This window comes from Giraffa tippelskirchi, chromosome 7 (genome assembly GCF_054371585.1).
Source record: "Giraffa tippelskirchi isolate mGirTip1 chromosome 7, T2T-mGirTip1v1.2.pri, whole genome shotgun sequence".
Taxonomy (NCBI): domain Eukaryota; kingdom Metazoa; phylum Chordata; class Mammalia; order Artiodactyla; family Giraffidae; genus Giraffa; species Giraffa tippelskirchi.
The window spans coordinates 1,373,134-1,398,087 of record NC_137281.1 but is presented as its reverse complement, the minus strand read 5'-3'; the positions used below and the strand labels follow the sequence as shown (position 1 = coordinate 1,398,087).

The 24,954-nt window shown below is 48.0% G+C and overlaps 1 protein-coding gene across 4 annotated transcripts; it reads left to right on the top strand.

Moving 5' to 3' along the window:
- Positions 1–414: 414 nt before the first annotated feature.
- On the top strand, positions 415–23,553 carry LOC145514431 (uncharacterized). 4 transcript variants are annotated; one of them, XM_081512204.1, is made up of 6 exons: positions 415–781; positions 1,950–2,141; positions 2,457–2,583; positions 8,439–8,534; positions 14,126–14,263; positions 14,904–23,553. In XM_081512204.1, the coding sequence occupies exons 2-6, from the start codon at positions 2,106–2,108 to the stop codon at positions 16,529–16,531; spliced, it is 2,025 nt and encodes a 674-aa protein (XP_081368330.1). In that variant the 5' UTR covers positions 415–781; positions 1,950–2,105; the 3' UTR covers positions 16,532–23,553. The 4 variants fall into 4 exon arrangements, with proteins under 4 accessions (XP_081368330.1, XP_081368332.1, XP_081368331.1 ...); XM_081512205.1 differs by lacking the exon at positions 415–781 and adding an exon at positions 1,787–1,815; XM_081512206.1 differs by lacking the exon at positions 1,950–2,141.
- The last annotated feature ends 1,401 nt before the right edge of the window (positions 23,554–24,954 follow it).

Below are 24,954 nucleotides of genomic sequence, written 5' to 3'. Positions count from 1 at the left end.
AAGAGCCCACAAGCCTCGCTGGGTAACAACAACAACAAAAAAGAGCGAGGATCCAGGAAGGAGCAGCGGGTTAAGGAAAACCACTCGGCCAGCTGCAAGCCCAGATCACAGCCTCACACCCTTTGCACTTGGCCCCATCCGGGGCGAATGTCCCAGCACTCCTAGCCTCAGTTTCCCTGGGTCACTGCACGGACTCTCTCGCCCCCGGCCCCTCGTCCACCCGACTTGAATCCAGTATGAAGAAGCACGTCTAGGCCGGCCTCAGCTTCTTGTGTGGAGGAATACCCCACGGCTCCTCGCCTTCGCGGATCTAGCGGAGACTACCTTACCCAGAGGCTGTGCGCCTGAGGAGGGCGCTGGCCAATGACGTATGGCCGTTTCCTGCGGCGTGGGCGGGACTTCCGGTTTCTCTCTGCGGACGCCATTTGCCTACAGGGTTTGCCCCCGGCAGGATTCGACGGCCGGAGACCTGGGCCCGCGCGGCTTCCCAGGGCTTTCGTGGGGCCCGAGCAGAGGGATGCGGATCCCCTTCGTGCCTTTGAACGGGTCGTGAGTCCCTAGACGGTGGCGTGCCCCTGCGGGCCTCAGCAGCGCCCCTCAGCCGCGTTCACGAGGGCGGCTCCCTGCTCTGGGGCGGCTTGTTCGCGGAGGGCGGCGGTCAGCCGAGGTCGCCCAGCCCAGGCGGGCGGAGGCGAGGGGCAGCGGGCCGCCCCGGGCTCGCCTCTCCCAGGCGGCCTGGACCGCAGCTCCCATCATGGCGGCGCCGACCCACCGGACCCAGGTGAGTGGACGCCAGTGGCGGTACCGCTCCTCTTCGAAGGCAGAGGTGGTTCCGGCAGGCACCCCGGATGTGCCCCCGCGGCCGTCTGCTCTGGCATGTGGAGCCGCTTTGCCACTTAGGTATTCCCTGTCTTGAAAGCCGCTGGGCTCTGACTGGTGCCCAGAAGTTGTAGAGAAACGACTGCTGCTTCCTCCAGGTTGTTGTTACTCAGTCGCTCAGTCATGTCCGACTCTTGCGACCCCATGGACTGTAGCCCGCCAGGCTCCCCTATCCATGGGATTCTTTTTTTTTTTTTAACTGATGAGCCCCTATCATATTTGGTAACCCCCAACCCACCGTGTGCTGCGAGGATACCTCGTGCCCCCCTTGCTCTGGTGTTACCCCCCGGTGGCCTTCGGCGTTGGAGGGCGAGGTGAGTGCGCCGACAGAGTCGAGGTACAGAAGGCCCGCGAGGTGGTTCCTCCCGGATGCTGAGACGTGTCTTGAGTGGGCGAGATCCTGTGGGCCTTTGCCGAATGTTGCACCCACTTTCAGCCAGGTCAGCCATGGTGGCCAATCTCATGGCCAAAGCAAGCGTTAGCCTTGGCCACTTGTGCTCCCTGGTCTGAAGTAGTCCTGGCACGGGGGGAGTTTTGTCAGGGCCCAGGAAGAAAGAGGCTAAATGGTTCATTGTGGAACCTGGGGAGTCAGGAGGGTTTGGGGAGTTGGTCCAGATGCTGCCATTACCCAGGTAGATCCACCCCTTCAGGCGTTTCTTCCGGAAGGTCTGTGACGAAGGCTCTGCTCCTCTGTCCGTGTTCACAGAAGTATTTTCAGGCGTGATAAAATGGATTTAACAGCAAGCATTTGCTGTAAATGCCTCACAGCCTCATCACTAGGTGTTCACTTTGGTGAAAGAATGTCAGGTTACACTGGTAGACCCTGAATTACAGTAACCTGTGTTAAAATCTTGCCTCTGGTTTGTAGGACACACGATTGGGTGGATTGGGGGAGCTCCCTTAGCCTCAGATCTCAGGCCATTGACTGGCGTAGAGGTAAATAATGAGAGATTTGCTCAGCTTGTGAGAGAATCTAGGGAAATGCCAAAGCCCATGGAATGCTGAATAATTTCTGTCTAAAACTCACGACTGTTATTGGTGAAGTGGGAACTGTTATTGTATTGATCCAGAAACGGAGGCTCAGAGAGATGAAGTGATTGATGATGTCTCCAAGGTAACACAGCTGGCAAGTGTCGGGTTTCAAGAGTTTGGATGCAAACCACAGGAGACTGACAAAAGAACTGGGGACTTTTAGTCTGCTTTAACCAGGATGTGAAGCCTTCAGCATGGGTCAGGCAGTTAGCAGGACCAGGGAGGCGCAGGTACTGCTGTTGTTACCATTACTGATACTGTTATTACCATTATGTACTCATTCCTCTGATGTCCTAGAGCCCTGTCTACATTTCACAGCCCGCACATCACTTTCATTGTCTTGTGTGACTTTCCAGTGGCCCTGCATAGGGGACTTCTTGTACAGACTTCATAATGCACTACTGTGTTATGTCCCAAACATTGTTTGCCTCCTCTCGAGCCCAGCCTAGAGCTTGCCCTCGGGAGGCGCTCCGTGGTTGGGGTCTTGATCTTCGTGCGCCTCTGCCAGCCTTGTAGGAATGAGCTCTGCTACCTCTGCTCGACAGGTGTCTGTGACCTTCGATGACGTGGCCGTGACTTTCACCCAGGAGGAGTGGGCGCATCTGGACCTGGCTCAGAAGACCCTGTACCGGGAGGTGATGCTGGAGACGTGCAGGCTCCTGATCTCTCTGGGTAAGGCCCCTCACTCAGCCATGCAGGGCACCTGCCGCTTCCTTGCAGGCACACTCTAGCTCCATGCCGAGCTGATCCAGAAGCCTACCCTCCCCATAGCTTCACTCATGTTTGAGATTCACCTCTTCCTGCCTGCTATCTATGTCACTTTGGGCAAGAAAAGTTCCCCTTTGGCTCTTAGAAAGTAGTGGAAGGAAATGGGATGTTCTGCAGAACCCAGAGGCAGAATTTCCAGTCGGGCCACATGGGACTGAAACAGGAGAGCCAGAATTATACCCTGGTTTCTGGGTCTCCCATCCTGGCTCCTTTCTCTGGCTTTGCTCACGCCTCTGTCTTTTCAGAGTGGCTTTTGCCCACCCCAGTCCCTGCTGTTCGGTCTTCCCGGTGGGTGTTCTTGGTGGGCATTTCGGCTTTTCTTGTGGCCCTCTTCTCTGCACCTTCCTGGTAGAAAGCTGGAGTGGAAAGTAGGGAGGCACCTTTGGGAAGCGGGTGCCACTCTCTCCAGAGATTTAGAAGGTTGATTATAGGAAACAAGTACCTCATGAGGGAAGCCATAAGCTCCATTCATTTTTAAAATGTCACAGATAGTATCATCCTCTACCAGGTCTCCCCTTTGGCAGGTTGAGGAATATGCCAGGATCATGTATGACAGAATCCCTAATAGAAAGCCAAAAGCTCCCAGATCTGACTTCTGTCCTAGGAGAGGCAGGTCATAGGTGTCCACTAGAGTGAGAGTTTCAGTGTCCCTGGGTGACGTCATCTTCATTGATGGGGCATGGGACAAGGTAACCTTTGCGAGTGGGTATGCACGGGATCTGATGTAGACTTCAGTATTTGCTGGTTTGTTTGAAACAGTGGCTTACTAGCAGGGTTCGGCTCTCTGAGTTATAAACCGTTGAAAGCACCCAGACCGGTATCAGAACCGCAGTTCTCAGAGTGGCATAGGGCTCTTCTTAAAGGTTTGTTTTGTTTTGTTTTGGAATTCAGGCCAGATGGATCCCATATCAGATGAGCAGCGGCCTGGGCTCCAGGACAGTCCCTGCTTAGTGTGTCCCCGGAGCATGTGCTCCCTCTGTCTCGCCTCCAGCCTCGTGGGATGATGGCAAGCTCCGTGCATAACCACAGGGAGGACAGTGTGAATGGCCTCCTGTAGAACCAGTCTTTGTGTGCATAGAGGGGAGCCACGTTCCCCTTCAGTGTAGCAAAGGGCAGTGGGAGGTTTTTGAAGTTGGTGTGTGATGTAAGTAGGCCAAGGAGGCTTGAATTAAGGCCAAGGGGCAAGATAGAGGTTTATTTGGGGATTTATTTGTCAGACTAGACTTTGAAAAGGAGTTGTTGAAGGAAATTGTTATTCTCTAGTTAAACCAGCTGTTTGGGGCCTATTGGGGCCATGAAGCTCAATTGATGGCCTCTCACCGGAGCCCAGCGTTGTGTAATTTGTGAAGTGGAATGTGTATCTTGGCCACTGTCAGTAACGTCTGTCCTTCCAGAGGGACTGAGGAGCGTCCTGGCAAGGCTTGCGTGGTCACCTTTATAAATGTAGGGAGTGTGACTCTGACTTATTTTTGTGATACCTGTGAGACAGGAGGTTCTTTACCCTGAAGGAGGCAGTTTTGAAGCAATGGCCCAACAATTGATAATGAACATGAAACCGTTTGTTGGTCGATCAGGGCCTCTGGTACTAAGATGACCCCCTGAATAGGCCACATAGTGTTTCTTAGGTCCCATTGTTTACTTGGACATTCTGGCTACAGGGTAGAAAGCAGCAGCATGCTACTGAGCTGCATCACGTGTGATGGACCACAGAGTTGCGGGCTCCCACCGCGGTTCACTCACTGAATCCCAAGGAGCTCCCCGGGTGGCTGAGGACCATCGGGAGGGGTGACCCCTCCAGCACCACGGCCTCTGCCAAGGAGCTGAGGACAGGAGAAGCCACCTCCTCCTCCAGGTAGAATGTGTCGGAGGGCCTGGGGTCCGTGCCATCCGGCCCTGAGGCCTCGAGAGCTGTGCTGAGCTCGGGCTGTGCTGTTCTCATGACCCATGATGGGCAGCTGGGTGTGGAGGTCTGAGGCTGCAGGTCTGAGGGAGCCTTTGTTGTCAGGAGAGCCTCGTGTGTGGCTCGTGGTGGTCTGGACAGTGTGTCGCACCAGGCCGAGGGCACAGTCTGGGCATCTCATGGCCCTGGTCTGTGCTTCAGAAGCTCCGGGAGGTGTGCGAAGAGGTCGTCAAAGCTCTCTAGTGAAGGAGTCTCTGAGGGCACTAGTGGGACTGGCTTTCCAGCAGAATTGTGAGCGGATTTTAGAGCCTTTGTTGGAGGGAGCCCCATTTAAGGTGGGCTGATTTATAAGTATCAGCATCAGGGAGATGAAGTAAAATTTATAAATGAGGCCTACACGGCCACCAAAGTCACAGTAAATGGTAATGTTATCTGAAACTAGTCCCCAGAGGTTTGACAGATGTTGGGCTCACTGTCTGTCCTGTGTCAAATAGCCACCTTAGAAAAGCTGTGGTCGATGTAACATTGCCTGTGCTCCTGAGAAGGTACAACTGAGGTCTCAGCTGCCGAGGGTGTGGATGCTGGCAGCCTGGGACAGGAGTCCTGTTTCCCTTCAGAGTGAAGGCAGACCAAGGCTATGAGGCTGTCAAAACGGACACCAAACACAACACCTTAGCCAAGTCTGTCGGGCAAGTAATTACTGGCTTCTAATAATGTTGGGTTTTGGGTGTGTGGATCTTGTTAGTCAGCTCAGACTGCCTTTACTATGTGGTTAAGCAGCTTTATTTTCACAGTTTCTGGAGGCTGGACGTCCCAGTTCGGTTCCTGATAAGGATCTCTTGCTGACCGCCTGCTTGGGAGTCCTTACCTGACCTTTTGCTCCGGCTTGGAGGGACTTGCTCTTCCTCTTCAAAGGGTACCAGTGCTACCAGATCAGGGCCCTACCCCAGGACCTCGTTTCATCTTTGTTACCTCCTTAAAGGCCCTAAGTCCAAATCTGATCACATTGGGGATTAGGGGGTAACACATTCAGCTTAGGGGGAACACAGTTCAGTCCATGACAGGAACCCTAAAGCTGGGTGGGACCACAGAATGAAGGTTGCAGTAACTCGCAGTGAGGGGCCCTGGGTCTTTTCAGGTTTAAGAACAGGCACGGTTGGGCTGTCAAATGGAGCAGCAGTGTGGATCATCGCCCCTTGAGGAATTAGGTCTTACATATGGGGTTTGCTCCCTGAAATTTCCTTTTCAACTTACATTGGGCTGAATAATTATTTTCACTCGGATGTGTGGGGTCCCATTTTATCAAGTCAATTAATTTGTAAGTGCCAGAAATTCATTTTAATTCTGTATTGTGTCAGAGCATCAATGCCCAATGTGGGGAAGTTTTAGAACAGTGGATACTTGGCCTATGGGCAGTTCAGGCAAAGCTATAGAGTTAAAGTGAGACATGCCTGTTTTTCCTCTTTAGTATTTAGTTACTTTTTAAGATGGCAGAGTGCAGTGTTTCAGTTTAGGGGGATTCCCGGGTATAACTATGATTTGAGCCACAGTATTAAGTTCATGAAGTTTTGTCTGTTGATGCATTTTAGCAAATTCTGAAGATAATTCAAAAACTTGTGTTGTAGGGTCAGACAAACCAATCGGTGCCTTCTTATGTTTCAGTAATATAAACTTTCTAAATACATTTTGTTACGTTACTTATATATAATAATTTACTATGTAAATTTTAGTATAAAAATTTTGGATTTCCAGTTGGGTCCAACTATAGACTGTGTTCTGATTTGGTTCCGTATTGTGTATTATTTCGTTAAGTGTTTTACTCGCTCCTTGTTATCTAGGGCTTTCGGTTGGGTTTTTGCTGTTGCTTGTTTGAATCAGTACTGGTCTGGAACCGTGTTGTGTCTGCTAGACCTGGCATCTGCTTGGTATATAGGGTTAAAGTCTGTGCCGCCACTCCCTCTTCTGTTTTCCCTTTTGGGCTTTTATTCTTTTAAAGCCCTGTTTTTTAGTTTTAGTCTATCTCCTTTCGGGGAAGGGCCTGGGCCTCTAAGCTCAGCTTCTGCCTGGCATGGCCCTGGTGCATGGCATAATAATTAGTCTCTTCCTCTTCCTCCCCACTCCTTTTTTTACCCTCCAAACAAAAAAAAACCTTTTTTGGGTCACCTTTCTATCCCCTACCATTTTCCTTTGATTGGGGTGTTTTCCTGCTAGGCTCCTAGCAGTCCCAAGTGGTGAGTCTGTGAGTGGCGGTCTCCCTTTCTAGGGAGGGGCTGGGGCTTGTGCCTCCAGACAGCAGCGGTGTGACCTTTGGGCGTCTGTTCTGCAGGAGCGCCCAGACCCATGGCAGGGTTTGGACAGTCTGGAGTAAGCTGGGTTGAGTGTCTCTCCCACCTGCCCCCAGACTTCTATGATGTTGGCTCAGTTTATCACATCTGCATCTTTGAGGGGACCTTGGCCTTGTGCAGTACCAGTTACCTGGTTGCCCCTGGGTCACCAACCTAGAAACTTGGTCTGTTGACCACAGAGAGACCACTAACAAGATCAGTCTCTTCTCAGATCAGGTGGCAGCTAGGGACTCACAGCTCTTGCAGACTTGGCCTGTCACAGCTTCAGACTTCAGAAGAAATGCTCTTCAGAACTTTGCTTGGGATCTAAAAAAAGACTTACATCAATGAGGTCATCATACCTTATTTTGACTGAAAGAGTCGGTGTTTCAAATATGTGAGTTCTTTAAATTATCCCATCAATTTATTACCATTTTAAATAATGTAATGCGTTTAAATTGCGTGGCACAATCCCTGTGATATGGTTATACCCTGTACAAATTAATTTTCACTTATAGTTAAGATTAAAAGTTGATAGTGACGTGGTGGGTTGGTTAAGCACCTGCACTCAGCCAGGGTGCAGCAGAGTCTTCTCAGGAGCAATGTTTGAGGGGGGACCCGGGGAGGAGGGTCAGCACGTGCAAAGGCCCTGAGGTTGTCGGGAGGGTGACTCCTGGTGGCTGAGCCCTGTGCTGGGGTCGGAGCAGACGGGAGAGCACAGTTGCTTAGCGGTGAGTGATGAACCTTGGGTCTGCCCGAGGAAACCATCTGCGAGTCCTGGCGCCTCTGCCGTCTGCTTCCTGTGGCGCCACGTGTCTTTCCCCTGCATCCGCGTGTGGCTGCCTATGGCAGACCGGCTCGGTCTTCACTCGAGAAGAAGTTTTTATCGCCTCGCCGATGAGGAGCACGGGGCAAGGACTGGCTCCTGGGTTGGTGGCTTGCAACCCAGCTGTCTGCTTCTTTGCCTCGTCCTGGTCTAGGGTCTCGGGCTGCTGCAGGGCATGGCACTGGCTAGTCCCCTCACTCAGCCATCCTGGACCGGGACGCTCTCCTCCAGAGGGCCTGGTGTGGGTCACCTGCCAGTTGGTGGAGATCAGAGTATTTGGCCCTTCTTAATGCCAGAGTTTGGGGTGGTTTTAATGTATTGCTGCCCAGGCCCTGTCTGCAGAGACTAGCTTTCAGTTGGGTATGAACCAGACATCCCAGGAGGTTTTGATGCTCACACAATTGAGACCCACTTGGATTAATTAGGAAACAGCCTCTGGAAGGAGGGGGTCCTGTTCTCTGGGTCTCTTGGAGCTCTGTGTGATGGAGGTCAAAGGGAACAGGTGCTGTCAACACAACTCTTACTGTTGCCTGAAGTCTGGATCCCACCACTGGTGCTTCTGACCTGGGTTTCCGGGTCACGGGTCCGGATTTCTGTGGGTGGGAGCAGCTTCATTCTGAGGTCCGCATCCTGAAGTCCCACACTAGACTGGCAGGTCTTCCCAGTTTTCACAGAAACCCCCGTGTCTTCCTTGTTTCTCCATGCCCAGGATGTCCTGTCCCCAGACCTGAGCTGATATACCAGCTGGAGCACGGGCAGGAGCTGTGGACGGTGAAGAGAGACCTCTCCCGAAGCACCTGTCCAGGTAGGAGCCAAGCTGTGGGCAGAGACCCTGCCGGAGGCCGCTGGCCCTGGTTCCCTGGGAAGCGTCTTGTTCGGGCCTCTGGTGCTCTGGAAGCTGTGGAGCCCTTTGCCCCAGATCCCTCTGTCCTCCCCGAGGACAGTGGTGTACGAGCTCAGATGTGTCCTGGGCTTCAGGCCTGGGCACCGACCACCAGCTCTGTGACCCCAGTGAAGTTCGAGATCTCCTTGTGTCTGCACATAAGTTCGGCTGGGTTACAGCCTGGCTGCGGTGTCAGAGGGACTCCAGCATCTCGGTGCTCAAGCATGCAGAGGCGCTGCTGCTGACCCACACGCGGTCCCTGTGGGTCACGGGGAGCTCTGCAGCACACGGCTGTTCGGGGCCTCAGGTTTGTTCTGTCGTTAGTATGTGACTTCAGGTTGTCTGGACCCCCTGCAGCTGGCAGAGAAGCGGGGAGGGGGTAATGCCACTCTGACTCCCGTAAATAGCAGCCTTCTGATCTCTGCACTGAAAGGCCCTGGGCGCTTGGCCACACTGGGGCGATGGGCGGGCAGCTGTGACTGAGCCTTGTGTCCCAGGAGAGGAGCAGGAGGCTGGTGAGGGGGGTCTGCTCCTGAAGGTGCCAGTCACGATAGTCGCTCTGTCCTGGGGTTGCTGGGGGTGTGCAGTTTTAGAGCATAAAACTGCTCACACAGGGTCTGTGCCGTAGTCTGTGTCTTGTGGGAAGTCAGCTGCTGGTACCGCCATGTCCCGTTAGTCGTGAGGAACAGTGTGGCTCACGTCTTCCCCTCCCAGCTCCTCTCCAGCCCTCCTCTGCTTCCCGTTTCCTGCCCTGTTCTTGCAGACACTTAGGAGACCTCCCTCCCTTGTCCCCTGTCGCCCGTCCCCTCTTGTTGGGTAAAGCCTCCCAGTGACGTTTGTCCTGTGTGCCCATGTCTGGGCTGCTGAGGGCGCTGGAGCCGTCGTGCGTGGTGCTGGGGCTGCTGCAGAGGCGTGGGCTTCCCACTCCTAGTCACTCAGTGGCCCAGCCGGCCTGTGAGCGTCTGTGTGTGGCCATCGGCGGCCCCTCAGAGGGGCCTCCAGCCTCTTCCCGCTGCTCTGCACACACCTCCACCTGAGGGTCTCAGAGGCCAGTAAGCACCCATCCCGGTGCTCACTTGTCTCCCCCCACGCCTGAGCACATGGTCCTGCCGTCCGTGCAGGTTGGAGACTGGATGCCGCTCCAGACCCTCGCCCCCACCTCCAGCAGCCCTGCATCTGGCCATCCCGACAGTGACTGCCTCCCCAGCACAGCTGTCTCAGCATGTGACCCTGGGGTGTCAGCAAGTCCCTGCAGTAAACTCTTGCTGGGTCCTCAGCCCTTCCACACTCAGGTTCCCAGGCTGTAGTTTTCCTTTCACCTGGCGGAAGAGGCCTTGGCACACTTCATGGCCAGTTCTTGAACCAGAGTCTAGATTACACCTTTTAGGGAAAGTGTTTCTTATTTACTGCTCGTTGGGACACAGCTGAAAGTTGGACTTCCCTTGTGGCTCAGAAGGTAAAGCATCTGCCTGCAATGCGGGAGACCCAGGTTTGATCCCTGGGTTCCATCCCTGGGTCGGGAGGATCCCCTGGAGAAGGAAATGGCACCCCACTCCAGTACTCTTGCCTGGAAAATCTCATGGACGGAGGAGGCCTGGAGGGCTATCTATAATTCCCTAGGTTCCACTGACTATGTCCTGTTCTGTCCTTGATGCTCTAAGGCATGTTGATTTTTGCTTAACAAACTAACAAAATTGTGTCTTAGGTGAGCTTGCCTTGCATTTCCTTAATTGTTCACAAGCTTCAGTTTCTCATCATGTAATTATCAGCCCATTGGTACAGTTGTCCCCTACATCTGCAGGTTCTGACTCTGCAGATTCATCAAGCACGGATTCAAGGCACGGGGGGAAAAGAAAATCCCAGAAAGTTCAAAAAAGCTAAACTTGAGTTTGCCTCATGCTGGCAACTATTGACGTAGCATGTGCATTGTATTAGACATTACAGGCACTCTAGGGACGATGTAAAGTGCACAGGAATCCTCGTGTGTGCAGGTCACGTGCAAAAACGGCCAGTGTATGTAAAGGACTTGAACATCTTCGGATTTGGGTGTTGAGCAGGAAGTGTCTGATACCAGTTATTCCCCTGTGGATACTGAAGAACAGCTGTATTTTCTTCTTTGAAATGTCACTTCATTGAAAATGCCAGGTGTTCTGTTAACTTGTTTGCCTTTTGTTTTTAGGGATTTTTTGTACATTACTGATACTTTCATCAGTTATAGATCCTGTTCCATCCCCAGTATCAAAAAGATGTTCTCATTATAAGATGTTCTAAGCTTGGCACCTGACATTTAACTCTTTCTGGTGGGAGGTAGAAGTTGAGGATGGTGTGAGACAGGAATGGAGTGCTCTCATTCCCGGCGTGTCACCCATTTTTCGAGCTCCATTCACTTTATATTCCGTCCTTGCCCTGTGAGCTGCTCTCCCTTCTCTTCCTTCCCCCAGACCTCCGAGTGTGTGTGTTTCCTGGGCTCTCTCTTCTTCCATTGCCCGTTTGTCTTCTCTCTGTACCGGGACCACAGTGTCTAAAAGTCTAGAATCCTGCTACCTGCTAAGGTAGATATCTTTTTCTTAATTCTCATTATTCTTGCATCTTTGATTTTTCTTGCAAATCTCATGGTAAAACTACTGAGTTCCACAATAACCCAATTGGTATTTTATTGGAAATTGTATTGAATATGCAAAATCATTGGGATAGAATTGTCAGCTTCATATGATTCATTTTTTTCCCAGTTTTATTGAGAAACAATTCATATACATCACTGTATAAGTTTTAAGGCATAGAGCATGCTGGTTTGATTTATGTATATTATGAAGTGATTCAGTTGGTTAAGCTAACATCCATCTTCCTGTATCAGATCAGTTCAGTCGCTCAGTCAAGTCCAACTTTGCAACCCCATGGACTGCAGCACGCCAGGCCTCCCTGTCCATTACCAGCTCCCGGAGCTTGCTCAGACTTATGTCCATCAAGTCGATGATGCCATCCAACCATCTCATCCTCTGTTGTCCCCTTCTCCTCCTGCCTTCAATTTTTTCCAACATCAGGGTCTTTTCCAGTGAGTCAGTTGTTCACATCAGGTGGCCAAAGTATTGGAACTTCAGCTTCAGCATCAGTCCTTTCAGTATATATTCAGGACTGATTTCCTTTAGGACTGACTAGTTTGATCTCCTTGAAGTCCAAGGGACTCTCAAGAGTCTTCTCCAACACCACAGTTCAAAAGCATCCAATCTTCGGTGATCAGCTTTCTTTATGGTCCAATTCTAACATCCATACATGACTACGGGAAAAACCATAGCTTTGACTAGACAGGCCTTTCTCAGTAAAGTAATGTCTCTGCTTCTTAGTACGCTGTCTAGGTTGGTCATAGCTTTTCTTCCAAGGAGCAAGCATCTTTTAATTTCATAGCTGCACTCACCATCTGCAGTGATTTTGGAACTCAAGAAAATAAAGCCTGTCACTGTTTCCATTGTTTCCCCATCTATCTGCCGTGCAGTGATGGGACCTGATACCATGATCTTTGTTTTTTTAATGTTGAGTTTTATGTCAGCTTTTTCAGTCTCCTCTTTCTCTTTCATCAAGAGACTCTTCAGTTCCTCTTTGCTTTCTGCCATAAAGGTGGTGTCATCTGCGTATCTGAGGTTATTGATAATTTCTTTTGGCTATCTTGATTCCAGCTTGTGCTTCATCCAGCCCAGTGTTTCACATGATCTACTCTGCAAATAAGTTACATAAGCATGGTGACAATACATTAAAAAGTAAAGAAGAAAAGATAAAAGGGAAAAAATTTTTTCCTTGTGATGAGAACTCTTAGGAATATTCTCTTAATGATGCTTCTTTATATCATACAGCAGTGTCAGCTATAGTCATTGAGATGTACGTTACATCCTTAGGTTACTTAATATTAAAACTGGGAAGTTTGCACCTTTTGACCGTCTCGCTCCAATTTTACCATCCCCCACATTAAATTCTTCATTGCTTTCAGTCAGTTCAGTTCAGTCACTCAGTTGTGTCCGACTCTTTGCGACCCCATGAAATGCCGCACGCCAGGCCTCCCTGTCCATCACCAACTCCTGGAGTTTACCCAAACTCATGCCATCGAGTCGGTGATGCCATCCAGCCATCTCATCCTCTGTCGTCCCCTTCTCCTCCTGCCCTCAATCCTTCCCAGCATTAGGGTCTTTTCCAGTGAGTCAACTCTTCGCATGAGGTGGCCAAAGTATGGAGTTTCAGCTTCAACATCAGTCCTTCCAATGAATATTCAGGACTGATTTCCATTAGGATTGACTGGTTTGATCTCCTTGCAGTCCAAGGGACTCTCAAGAGTCTTCTCCAACACCACAGTTCAAAAGCATCAATTCTTTGGTGCTCAGCTTTCTTTATAGTCCAACTCGCACAGCCATACATGACCACTGGAAAAACCATAGCCTTGACTGGATGGACCTTTGTTGACAAAGTAATGTCTCTGCTTTTTAATATGCTGTCTAGGTTGGTCATAACTTTCCTTCCAAGGAGTAAGTGTCTTTTAATTTCATGGCTGCAATCACCATCTGCAGTGATTTTGGAGCCCCAAAAAATAAAGCCAGCCACTGTTTCCACTGTTTCCCCATCTATTTCCCATAAAGTGATGGGACCAGATGCCATGATCTTAGTTTTCTGATCGTTGAGTTTTAAGCCAACTTTTTCACTCTCCTCTTTCACTTTCATCAAGAGGCTCTTTAGTTCTTCCTCACTTTCTGCCACAAGGGTGGTGTCATCTGCATATCTGAGGTTATTGATATTTCTCCCAGCAATCTTGATTCCAGCTTGTGTTTCTTCCAGCCCAGCATTTCTCATGATGTACTCTGCATATAAGTTAAATAAGCAGGGTGACAATATAAAGCCTTGACGTACTCCTTTTCCTATTTGGAAGCAGTCTGTTGTTCCATGTCCAGTTCTAACTGTTGCTTCCTGACCTGCATACAGGTTTCTCAAGAGACAGGTTCATTGGTTTAGCTCCTCTTTAATGTCTTCAAGTAAAGTATTGACTTTTTCTTTATCTAGATCATGTGTACTTTGCTAGCCTTTTCACCAAACTGTTCAGACATAACAGACCCAGTGCGTCTGTTCCATCCTGCTTACCATCCTGCCTTATGAGCTATGTCCTGGGAGTTTTCACAGTAACCCAAGTCACCTCCCCTGGATTCTTATCAGCACCATCTTCGTGGCCTGTGGGGCTTTTGTACATTGTCTCCTTAGACTGTAGGGTCCTTCCCACTGTCTCTCTATGGCAATGCCTGTTGTGCCTGGAGTTGGTGTAGGACTCCTGAGTTGTACGACTCCCCTGGCCTCTTCCTTTACGCAGTTAGCCAAACCCCAGGTTAGGAACATAGAACTCCAGGGCTGTCGAGTCTGCCTTGGTCTTCTGAAGCAACTCAAAGTCGAGAGACTTCCCAGTCTGCCCTCAGGTTCATTGATTTGCTAGACTCAACAGAAACTCCCATCGAACCTGTTATGCTCACAGAGTTTGTTTGGTACAGGATACAGGTCAGAAGAAGGGCTGGAGGTATTCCAAACACAAAGCTTCCGTGTCGTCAGTGACTCTTTACCTCCAGGAATCGATGTTTGGCAGTATGTGCATGGAGTGTTGGCAACCCATGAACCTCACCAGAGCCCCGGTATGTAGATTTTTATTGACCTTCATTACAGAACCATGACTGACTGAGTTGTTAAACATGGGACTCAGTGTCAAGCTTTCTTTCCCTCTCCAGAGTGCCAGCTGATAACTTGTAGTTCAGAACTCCTACATTCTAATTATATGTGTGGTCTTTCTGCTGTGATCAGACGTGATGTTATCTCTTTAGCATAATCTATCTAGGTTCCCATAACGAGGTATCAGTTGCCATAGAATATGATATACATCCCTGACCAGGGATTTAACCGAGGCCTAGCCGTGGATGCACCAAGTCGTAAGCACTGGACCTCCAGGGAATCCCCCTTTGCCCAGTGTTCTTACAGCAATTGGGACGGCCTCGCCTCCAGAGACTGACAGCACACAGAGCTGTTGTTATTCTGTCCAGCCGCGTCTATAAAGTGGTGGTGTGTCCACCGCAGACCCTTTATCCCCTCAGCTAAACTCTCTGTGAGGGAGTCAGCAGTGTAATGACCAAGGAAGAAGGAAATAACAGTCCTGAGAGTCTGGTAGCCTAACAGACCGAGAGGCACTCCCTTCATCTTTATTATTTCTCACTGAAATACTGGTTTTGTTTCTTCTGTGTTGGAATTACTAACGGGCCCTGTTTATTGTATTTCTTTCAGTTGACAAAGGAAAACCCAAGACAACAGAACCTACTACTTGTGAACCAACCGTGTTTGAGGGAGTCTCTCTCCAGGAACTGACACAGGGAGGCCCAGGGGACTCCCAGCTGGGACAAACCAAGGATCGGGATGGGCCGCTAGAGGTGCAGGAAGACCACTTTGGACCAGGGATAGACCCCCAGAGGGAGAGGCTTCATGAAAAAATAAGTCCTGAAGATGGCAGCTTAGGGACAGCTGACGGTGTGTATTCAGGGGCCGGAGAGGAGCCAGTCCCTCCCGGGGGTGCTGTCCATGACCGCGACTCCTGTGGGTCAGGTAAAGATCCCACGATTCAGGAAGAGGAAAGTCTCTTCAAATGCAGCGAATGTGGGAAAGTTTTCAACAAGAAACACCTTCTTGCTGGACATGAAAAGATTCACTCTGGAGTGAAGCCCTATGAATGCACAGAGTGTGGGAAAACCTTCATTAAGAGCACACACCTCCTGCAGCATCACATGATCCACACCGGGGAGAGGCCCTACGAGTGCATGGAGTGCGGCAAGGCCTTCAACCGCAAGTCCTACCTGACGCAGCACCAGCGCATTCACAGTGGGGAGAAGCCCTACAAGTGCAGCGAGTGTGGAAAGGCCTTCACCCACCGCTCCAATTTTGTCTTACATAAGAGGAGACACACTGGGGAAAAGTCCTTCGTGTGCAAAGAGTGTGGGCAGGTCTTCCGACACAGGCCAGGATTCCTCCGACACCACATCGTCCACAGTGGCGAGAATCCCTATGAGTGCTTCGAGTGTGGCAAGGTCTTCAAACACAGGTCCTACCTCATGTGGCACCAGCAGACCCACACTGGGGAGAAGCCCTACGAGTGCAGCGAGTGTGGCAAAGCCTTCTGTGAGAGCGCAGCCCTCATTCACCACTACGTCATCCACACGGGGGAGAAACCCTTCGAGTGCCTCGAGTGTGGCAAGGCCTTCAACCACAGGTCATACCTCAAGAGGCACCAGCGGATCCACACCGGGGAGAAGCCTTTTGTGTGCGCCGAGTGTGGAAGGGCCTTCACCCACTGCTCCACTTTCATCTTGCATAAAAGGGCCCACACCGGCGAGAAACCTTTTGAGTGCAAAGAATGTGGGAAAGCCTTTAGCACTAGGAAAGACCTCATTCGGCACTTCAGCATCCACACGGGGGAGAAGCCGTATGAGTGCACGGAGTGTGGGAAGGCCTTCAACCGCAGGTCTGGCCTCACCAGACACCAGCGGATTCACAGCGGAGAGAAGCCCTATGAATGCATGGAGTGCGGGAAGTCCTTCTGCTGGAGCACAAACCTCATTCGACACGCCATCATCCACACTGGAGAGAAGCCCTATAAGTGCAGTGAGTGTGGAAAGGCCTTCAGTCGCAGCTCCTCCCTCACTCAGCATCAAAGGATCCATACTGGGAGAAACTCGGTCAGTGTGACAAATGTGGGAAGGCCCTTCACAAGTGGGCAAACCTCTGTCACCCTCCGAGAACTCCTATTGGGGAAAGACTTTTTGAATGTAAACACAGAGGAAAATCTTTTGCAAGAGAAAGTATCTGCTGTGACATCTGATCGTACATACCAAAGAGAAACCCCTCAAGTATCTTCACTTTGAGAAAACCTATCAGATCATCTGTAGTTGTGTAAAGACCTATTTTAGAAATTGACCCAGCGTGGAGCCTTACTCTGCATCTGAGAATTCATCCGTAAGGGAGAGGCCTAAGGAAAACTTTAGCTGTGTTTTTCTCCTTAGTTTACACTGTAGTGTTATCTCAGGAATTTTTATAAAAACAAGATGGAAACTTAGATAAGCAAATGAAATGCAAACAGTTCCTTTGAGACTTCTCTGTCAAGCTTATGGCACTTTGTCATAGGTTCCTTGGTTTACTTGGGGTGAGTGGAATGTTATTTCGCAGGCAAAGGGCCTTGACCCTTTGTGGGTCTTGTATATACACTCATTGTTATCCAGTGTCGGGAGAGTTAGACAGTTGAGGGCAGGTATTTACGTAGATAAAAATACACTCGTGATATACAGGCACATTTTATTGCACCAGTTAAGACTTTCAGGCTTTAGTTTTCTTTTAAAAAACAAACTTCTTTTGGTGGTTTTAAACAGCAAACATTCAAACTTTTTAGTTGATTCAATCTGTTGTTTACTTAATTTTAGCTATACGATAAATCTTAAAATTGGATAAATGAATCATCTCTATTATTATTTAAATTGACTTAGCTTTCCTAGTTCCTTGGACTTCCCATATAAATCTTAGCATGCAAAAAAATCTTGCTTTAGCATTTATAGAGATTGATTCAAACTTATAGAGCAGTTTGTTCAGAAGTGACACTATGAACACAGTACGTGATATGACACCTCATTAAGCATTCTTGGTATATCATTACCATTTTGTAATTTTCAGCAATACAGGCCCTGTAAACTCTTCTAAAAGTGATTTGTAAATGCATTTGATTTTTTTTCCCCCCTTGTGTTGCGTCTTGTAGGATATTAGTTCCCCAACCAGGGATCGAATCCAGGCCAGCTCAGAGTCCTAACCACTGGGGTGGTGGACTGCCAGGGAATTCTCTGTTGACACTGATTTTTAAACTTTCATTTCCTTTAGTAGTATATAGAAAGATAGTTGTTCTGGGGGTGGTATTTTGGTATCTCGTAGCCTTGGCTGAACTCAGTTATTATTTCTAGTCATTTCTTTAGATAGAATCCTTGGTATTTTGTGCATAGAAATGTCAACTGCAAATACTTTTCTTTCTTCCTGTCTGTATTCTTTTTATTTCCTTTTCTCAATGCACTTGCTAGGACTTCCAGTATGACATTGAGTGGGAGTAGTAAGAGAGAGGACATCCTTGACTGGTCTCTGATACTGGGGAAAACGTTCAGTTTTCTCATCAAGTACAGTGTTACAAGTTTTTTTGTTTTTTCCATAGACTTGTGCTGCCAAGTCTAGAAAGTCTCCCTCAGCTCTTGATCGGGTGAGGTCTTTGTTATGCTGAGTGTTGGGTTCTGTTGGACGCTTCTCCTCCCATCAGTTGATGTGATCATCTGACTTTTCTCTGATACCCAGTTGATATGATGTATTACATTGAGTTTTGCATATTGAACCAGCCTTGCATCCTTGGAATAAACCCCACTTGGTTATGGAGTATACATTTTAAAATATATATTGAAGCATTCAATTTGATTGTATTTTTTTGAGGAAGTCTCCCTCTAATCTCTTGATTGATGGTGTATAGTCGCCATTCTTTGTTTTTAGCTGTCATTGTCTGGTTTTGGTGTCAAGGTGATAGTGGCCTCGCAAGTTCTGTTTTTTAGGAAGACAGTGTGTAATTGTTAATTGTTGTTTTAATGTTTTATAATAGTCCAGTGAACCATTTGGGCCTGCAGATTTTCTGGATACTAGTTAAATATGGAACTATTCAGGGTATCTTTTCATAATTGGGTAAATTGGATAGCTGGTCCTCTTCAAAGAAATGTTTCATTTCATCTAAATTTTAGACTTGTTGGAAGTATTCCCTCATTATTTTTTTAACAGCAACACAGTGTGTACTTAAATCCCATTTTATTCCTGATTTTGGAAATAGTCAACTCGCGAATCGGAGAAGGCAATGGCACCCCACTCCAGTACTCTTGCCTGGAAAATCCCATGGACGGAGGAGCCTAGTAGGCTGCAGTCTATGGGGTCGCTAGGGGTCGGACACGACTGAGCGGCTTCACTTTCACTTTTCACTTTCATGCATTGGAGAAGGAAATGGCAGCCCACTCCAGTATTCTTGCCTGGAGAATCCCAGGGACCGGGGAGCCCGGTGGGCTGCCATCTATGGGGTCGCACGGAGTCGGACACGACTGAAGCGACTTAGCAGCAGCAGCAGCAGCAGCAGCAGCAGCAACTCTTGAATCATTGTCAGTCTTCTTAGACATTTACCAATCTTACTAAGGAGAAGGCAATGGCAACCCACTCCAGTACTCTTGCCTGGAAAATCCCATGGACAGAGGAGCCTGGTAGGCTGCAGTCCATGGGGTCGCGAAGAGTCGGACGCGACTGAGCGGCTTCACTTTTACTTTTCACTTTCATGCATTGGAGAAGGAAATGGCAACCCACTCCAGTGTTCTTGCCTGGAGAATCCCAGGGACTGCGGAGCCTGGTGGGCTGCCGTCTATGGGGTCGCACGGAGTCAGACACGACTGAAGCGACTTAGCAGCAGCAGCAGCAGCAATCTTACTAATCATTTTGAAGAACCAGCACTTTATTGATTTTTTTCTGTTCCTTTCTGTCTTTACTTTCACTGATTTCTGTTCCACTCTTTATGATAGCCTATCTTCTACTTTGCTCTGATTGTATTTTGCACTTTTTATTTTTTGAGGGATGCTGAGATTATTGATTCGACACTTTTTGTTTTCTTATGAAGCATTAAGTATTATAAAGTTCTACCACAGCACTGTTCAAGCTTTATCCCACAAGGTTTTATTACAGTTTATTCAGTTCTGAATATCCCTTGATTGCTTTAGGGACTTCCTCTGTCACCTGTGGATTATTTAGAAGTTTATTGTTTTATTTTCTACTGTTTGAACCATTTTCTGGTATTTTGTTGTTGATTTCTTGTTTGTTTCACGTTTGGTTTGTCTGTTTAAATTTGTTGAAGTTTGTTTATTGCCCTTGCGTGTGGTCTATCTTGTTGAATGTTGTGTAAGACTTCTTGAAAAGAATGTGTGTTCTGCTGTCATTGGGTGGAGTTTCTATAAATGTCTGCACAATTTTCTTTGTTGGGGATATTTTTCAGATTTTCTATATCCTTGCTGACTTTCTGTGTAGTATTTCTAGGCAGTTGCAGAGAGAGGAATGATGAAGTCTTGAAGTATAATTAAGAAATTGTAATGTTTGCAGTTTATATTTTTTAAGTTTTTTGTAACAGCAATAGTTGGGGTCATATTTTTTGTAATCCATTTTGCCACTCTCTTTTAACTCGTAAATTTAGATCATCTAAATTTAAAATAATTAATGATACATTAGAGCTTAAGTGTACCATTTTAGTTGTTTTTTTGTTGTATTCCCTTTATAGTGTTACTCTTGTTTTCTAGTTCTTGTTATTTAGCTTTCCCGTCCTTCCTGTGTGTTACATTAACATTTTTTAGAATTCCACTTGATGTATCTATAATGCTTTTGAGTATGTATCTCAATTTTTTTACTCTGTGTAGTGTATTACATATATATAACTTAATCCCAGACTGTTATCAGTATTTCAGCACTTTGATTTATAGAGACCTTGATTTCATTAGGGTTCTTTTACATTCCCTGTTTTTAATATAGTTGTTCTAAATAGTTTCTCATTGTATACTGAGCACCATATTGGATATTGTAATTTTTGCCTCAAGTGTCTTAAGATTTTTTTCTTTTAAACAAAGTTTGTGAGAAGTGAAGTCTGTGTATCTTTAGTTTTACCATTTCATTGTTTTTTCCATTCTTGAAGTCCCAGGTCTTCTGTTAACATTTCCTTCTGTTTGGCAAGTTTCCTATAGCCATTCCTTCTAAAGTATGTCTGCTGTTAACGAATGTTTTTTTCTTCTCCATCTAAAGATGTCTTTTCCCTTTCATTCTTGAAAGATATTTTCATGGGACATGAGTTGTGGGGTCCACAGTTCTTTTAGGACAAAAGAAAACATGTCTGTTTTTCTACTTTGCATCTCCTTCTGTGCACCGTGGTTTCATATGAGAAACCTGCCTATCACCCTGTTGCTCCCCTATCTGTAAGGCATCCTTTCTGTCACATGCTTTCAAAGTGTTTTTCATTGTGGTATTCATAAGTTTGATTATGATGTATCCTGGCATAGAACTTTTAGGGTCTGTCCTATTTGGTGTTTGCTCAGCTTTTTGAATCATGTTGTGTATGCTCTTTGCCAAATTTGGACATTTTAAATTATTCTTCAAATATTTTTTCAACCTTGCATTTTTTCCTCTTTTAAGGACTCCAGTAACGTGAGTGATAATTCTCCACGTTTTGTTCCATCGGACCCTCAGTTCCCATCTTTTTGTTTCCCCAGTTTGTATCTCTCTGTTGCTCATATTGATTAATTTCGATTGATTGCTCTTTGAGCTCACTGATGCCGTTTTCTCATATAATCTCCTTTTGAGCTCACCCAGTGAGTTTTCATTTTGTTTTTTAATTTTTCAGTTGTTTGATTTCCATTTGGTTCTTTGATACATCTTCTCTATTTTTGCCTAGTTTATAATGCCAAAGAAGGACTCTTGAGAAAACAAGACAAAACTGTGTCGTCCAGAGTCATGATTCTCTGGTGGTTTTCTTGGTATTGGGATAGAAATCCTAAATTAACTAGAGGAATGAAAGGCCTTATATCCACAAGTATCTCTGAGGACAGATGTTACAGCTAAGGGTGAACTGCGGGTTGTTGAGAGTTGTGTTCTCCAGGGAAGGCGTGTGTGTAGAATTTCCTGGTTCTCTAAGGCTTGTTACAGCCACTCCCCCTCCAGGACTACTCTTCCTCCCCGTGACTGAATGCATTCCCCTGGCCACTGGCTCGTTCAGGCCTCTGTCTGCTGTGCCTCCTTCTGTACTTCACGGTCTTAGCTGCTCCCCCTTGATGCCCTCTTGCCTCGTAACCTTACAGTGAGCGCCATGTTGGATGGTGATGTCATTACCGTGAGCGCCATGTTGGATGGTGATGTCATTACCGTGAGCACCATGTTGGATGATGATGTCATTACAGTGAGCGCCATGTTGGATGATGATGTCATTACAGTGAGCGCCGTGTTGGATGATGTCATTTCCGCCTCAGCTGTCACGTTTCGTCAGTCTCTAGTCTCACCCGGGGCACGTTCTGCCCCACGTGCCCATTGAACCCCGCCCTCCTCCTTTCTCTCAGACACACCCGGTGGGACTGTCCTGTCCGCTGTCTGTCCTCACCTCCTCATGGTATGCTCGGTGGCAGCTAAAGGGTGGCCTCCACCGAGGCCACCCTTTAGCTGCCACAGCCCTCACAGACTTCCGTTTGTACCCCTCTGTGCCCCCCCCTTTCTCTCAAAAGCCCTTGGCTGGCTTCTGAGCATTTCTGCTCTTCTCCTTCAGAGGGTCTGTGTTTTCCATCTAATAAATAGTTCCACTTCCCAGGATCCACCTGTGGCCTTTGTTTTCTCACTTGTGATGTGCCCAGCCATGAGTGAGTGAATTCCCTCTCAAGGCATGTCACCCACAGTGACCTACAGAGTTGCCCAGTCTGTGTCTCCAAGTTGAATGCTTCTCACTGGGCCTCCTTCCCCAGCCACTGTTTATACATGCTGTGTGCCTGTGTCCATGGCCTGGAGGTGAACCTGTCACTAGAACAGCAAGCAAACATTGTTTTATCTGCATCAACTCTTTTAACCTTTGCCATGACTATATGGTGGGTAGTGTTATCCCCATTTTACAGATGGGAAAGTAAAGGCATAGACAAATTGAGGAATTTGTCAAGGGTTTCATGATTAGAAAGTGTAGGAATTGGGATTGGAGTTAGCTGACTGCACAGTCCATGCCCTTGACACTTAAGCTGTGTAAGCTGTGTTGTCTTTCATAGGATGGGTGAATGCACCACTTCAGAGTAGACCAAACCTTGGTCATTGTCTGCAAATTACTCTTCTCATTTGACATTAATGTTGATCATCCCTTTAGGATGAGTGAGATACACCAAACTCCCTCCTTCATGGCTGCATAATCCGTTTTAACCGTAGAAGTTACAGTTGATTTGTTGTGGCAGGAGGGGAAAAGGGCTGAGGTTTTCAGTGCCTGGGTTCTCTGTGAATCCCACAGCCATCTGCCTTGTTGCCCAGGCCAGATGGATACCTTGCAGCCATTTTTTCATCATCCCCACATCCAACCACTGTCCCATTCTGTTCTGTTTTCTTTTTTTTTTTTTACCCTAGTAGACACCCAGTAGATGTGTGTTTCAGTGAATGGCTACACACAGCAGGGAATGTTTAGCATAATGCTTGGCTGCCTCACAGTGTTTGCACAAAGCTATATGTGTAGTTGCCACCATATAGAACATATGTTGACCTTGAAGAAAAGCTCCACAAGCATTTATGGCCAGATGGAAATCAGGATGAATGATTGTATCATGTGATCAAGACCACACTTAGTTTCAGCAGTTTGCTAGGAAGACTCCCAGAACTCAGCGTTTTGTTACACTCAACAGCTATGCTTATTCCACCAAAATGATCAAAGCAAACTCAGCCAAGAGAAAAAGCACAGGGACCAGGGGCAATCTGCGATTGTCCTGGCTCGGGGGAGTCACATGGGATGTGCTCGATTTAAGCTGTCAGGGAGGGACAGCTATCGAGTGAAATGTCTCCTGAGGAAGCCAGCCAGAGACTCAGGGTTTCTTGGGGACGCGAACTTATATCATTCTAGACCTCCAGAAGGACAGCACATCTTTGGCATAAACCACACCAGTACACAGAAAACCTGAGCACATTGTGGGAATAGTGGGAATTCCTCCAAATCTAAAGTCCCAAACCACAGCCCAGGGCAAACCTGCTAGCTCAAGAGAAGAGCGTTCTCGGGCCCACCTTGTTATGTCTTCATAGCCACTTAAATGGAACTAGGATGCTGATTAATAAATTCAGACTTCTGTAATGTTAAGCACAGTTTCCTAAAAGAGTCATAATTTTGAGGCGAAATCGTTACAACCAAAAAAAAAAAAATATCACTAAGCCAAAGTAGAACTTAACAAACTAGCCAGGATTTAATTTAGTGATGACAACATACAGAGGAAGTCTGGTAACAAGGACCTAGTCTCTTCCTGATACTGGTACACGTGTGTGTGCGCACACCACTTGAGGCCATATATATGTGCGTAAATGTGTGCATACCCAGTATATATGTAACCTGTCTTTATAGATGAATGGCTTCAAGTGTTCTGACTGGCAAATATACCAGCCGTTTACCTTTATAAAGATGTAAATGCCAGGTCAGTGCTGTGTTTCTGAGGCACATAAGTCAACAGTTTCTCATCTCTTTGTTCCTGCTGTTGATACTGTTTGCCTCTGTCTTCAACAAAGAGAAATAAGGAACGTTTGCATCATCCCGCGCGCCTCACTTGAAATTAAAGACGACCTTGTTTCGGGCTCGGTCACCTTCACCTGCGGGGGAGTTCCGCCTGCAGCAAGTGGGGGCAGGTGGCTCCTGCAGGGACGGCGCTCCGCACACGGCCCCGGAGGCCTGCAGGGACCTGGTCTCCGGGAGCACCTCCGCTCCCCGGGCACTCAGGCTCTGACCCACAGACACCCTTTCCCATCTCAGTCCTGGGTTGCCAGGCAGCCTCTGGGAGGCTCGGGGGTGTCATGCTTGAGGTGTGAGGGCTAAAGATTTGTCATCTCTGCTCACAGATGTGTTTCGCACCTCACTTTTTAAACGGTCTGAAGTATAAACGGGCAGCCTACTGGGCTTCCCTCAGAGCCGTGTCAGGGCCACGGGCCCTCCTTTCATACATACTTGTGACCTCTGTCTTAATGCTGGAAGACTTTAAAACCTTCCTGGCCACTCCGCCTCCCCCTTATTTTGGATACTTAGGTTGAAGCATGTGTTTTTATTCTGAAGTTCTAACATTTGGGACCCCACTGATCCTGTGGAGACTGCTCCTTCTAGAGCTAGCTAATCTCTCCAGATAATTTTCCCTGCAGGATGTGCCTTCCATACACAAACCAGCCGCTCCAGAGCCAGAACCCTCCACTACTGCCTTTATCAGGTTCCCATGCTTCAAGACCCTTCCCCAGATAACCAGGCAGCACCCTCGACTCTGCTGGCATGACCCAAACGAGCAAATCCTGAAGCTGGCTGGCCTGCCTGCTTCACCAGGCCCACGCCTCCCAGTGAAGACCGCTATCTGTACAGTTTCTCTACCCTTCCCCTCCGTCTCTGCCTCTGTCCTCGGGGTTGCCCTCTGTGGCCCCGTGGAGCACAGCGGGCCCTCGTCTTAACTGGAGCCATAAGTAACTCTTCAAAGCCCTCGTATCAGGATAGCAAATCCTACACTTTAAAACA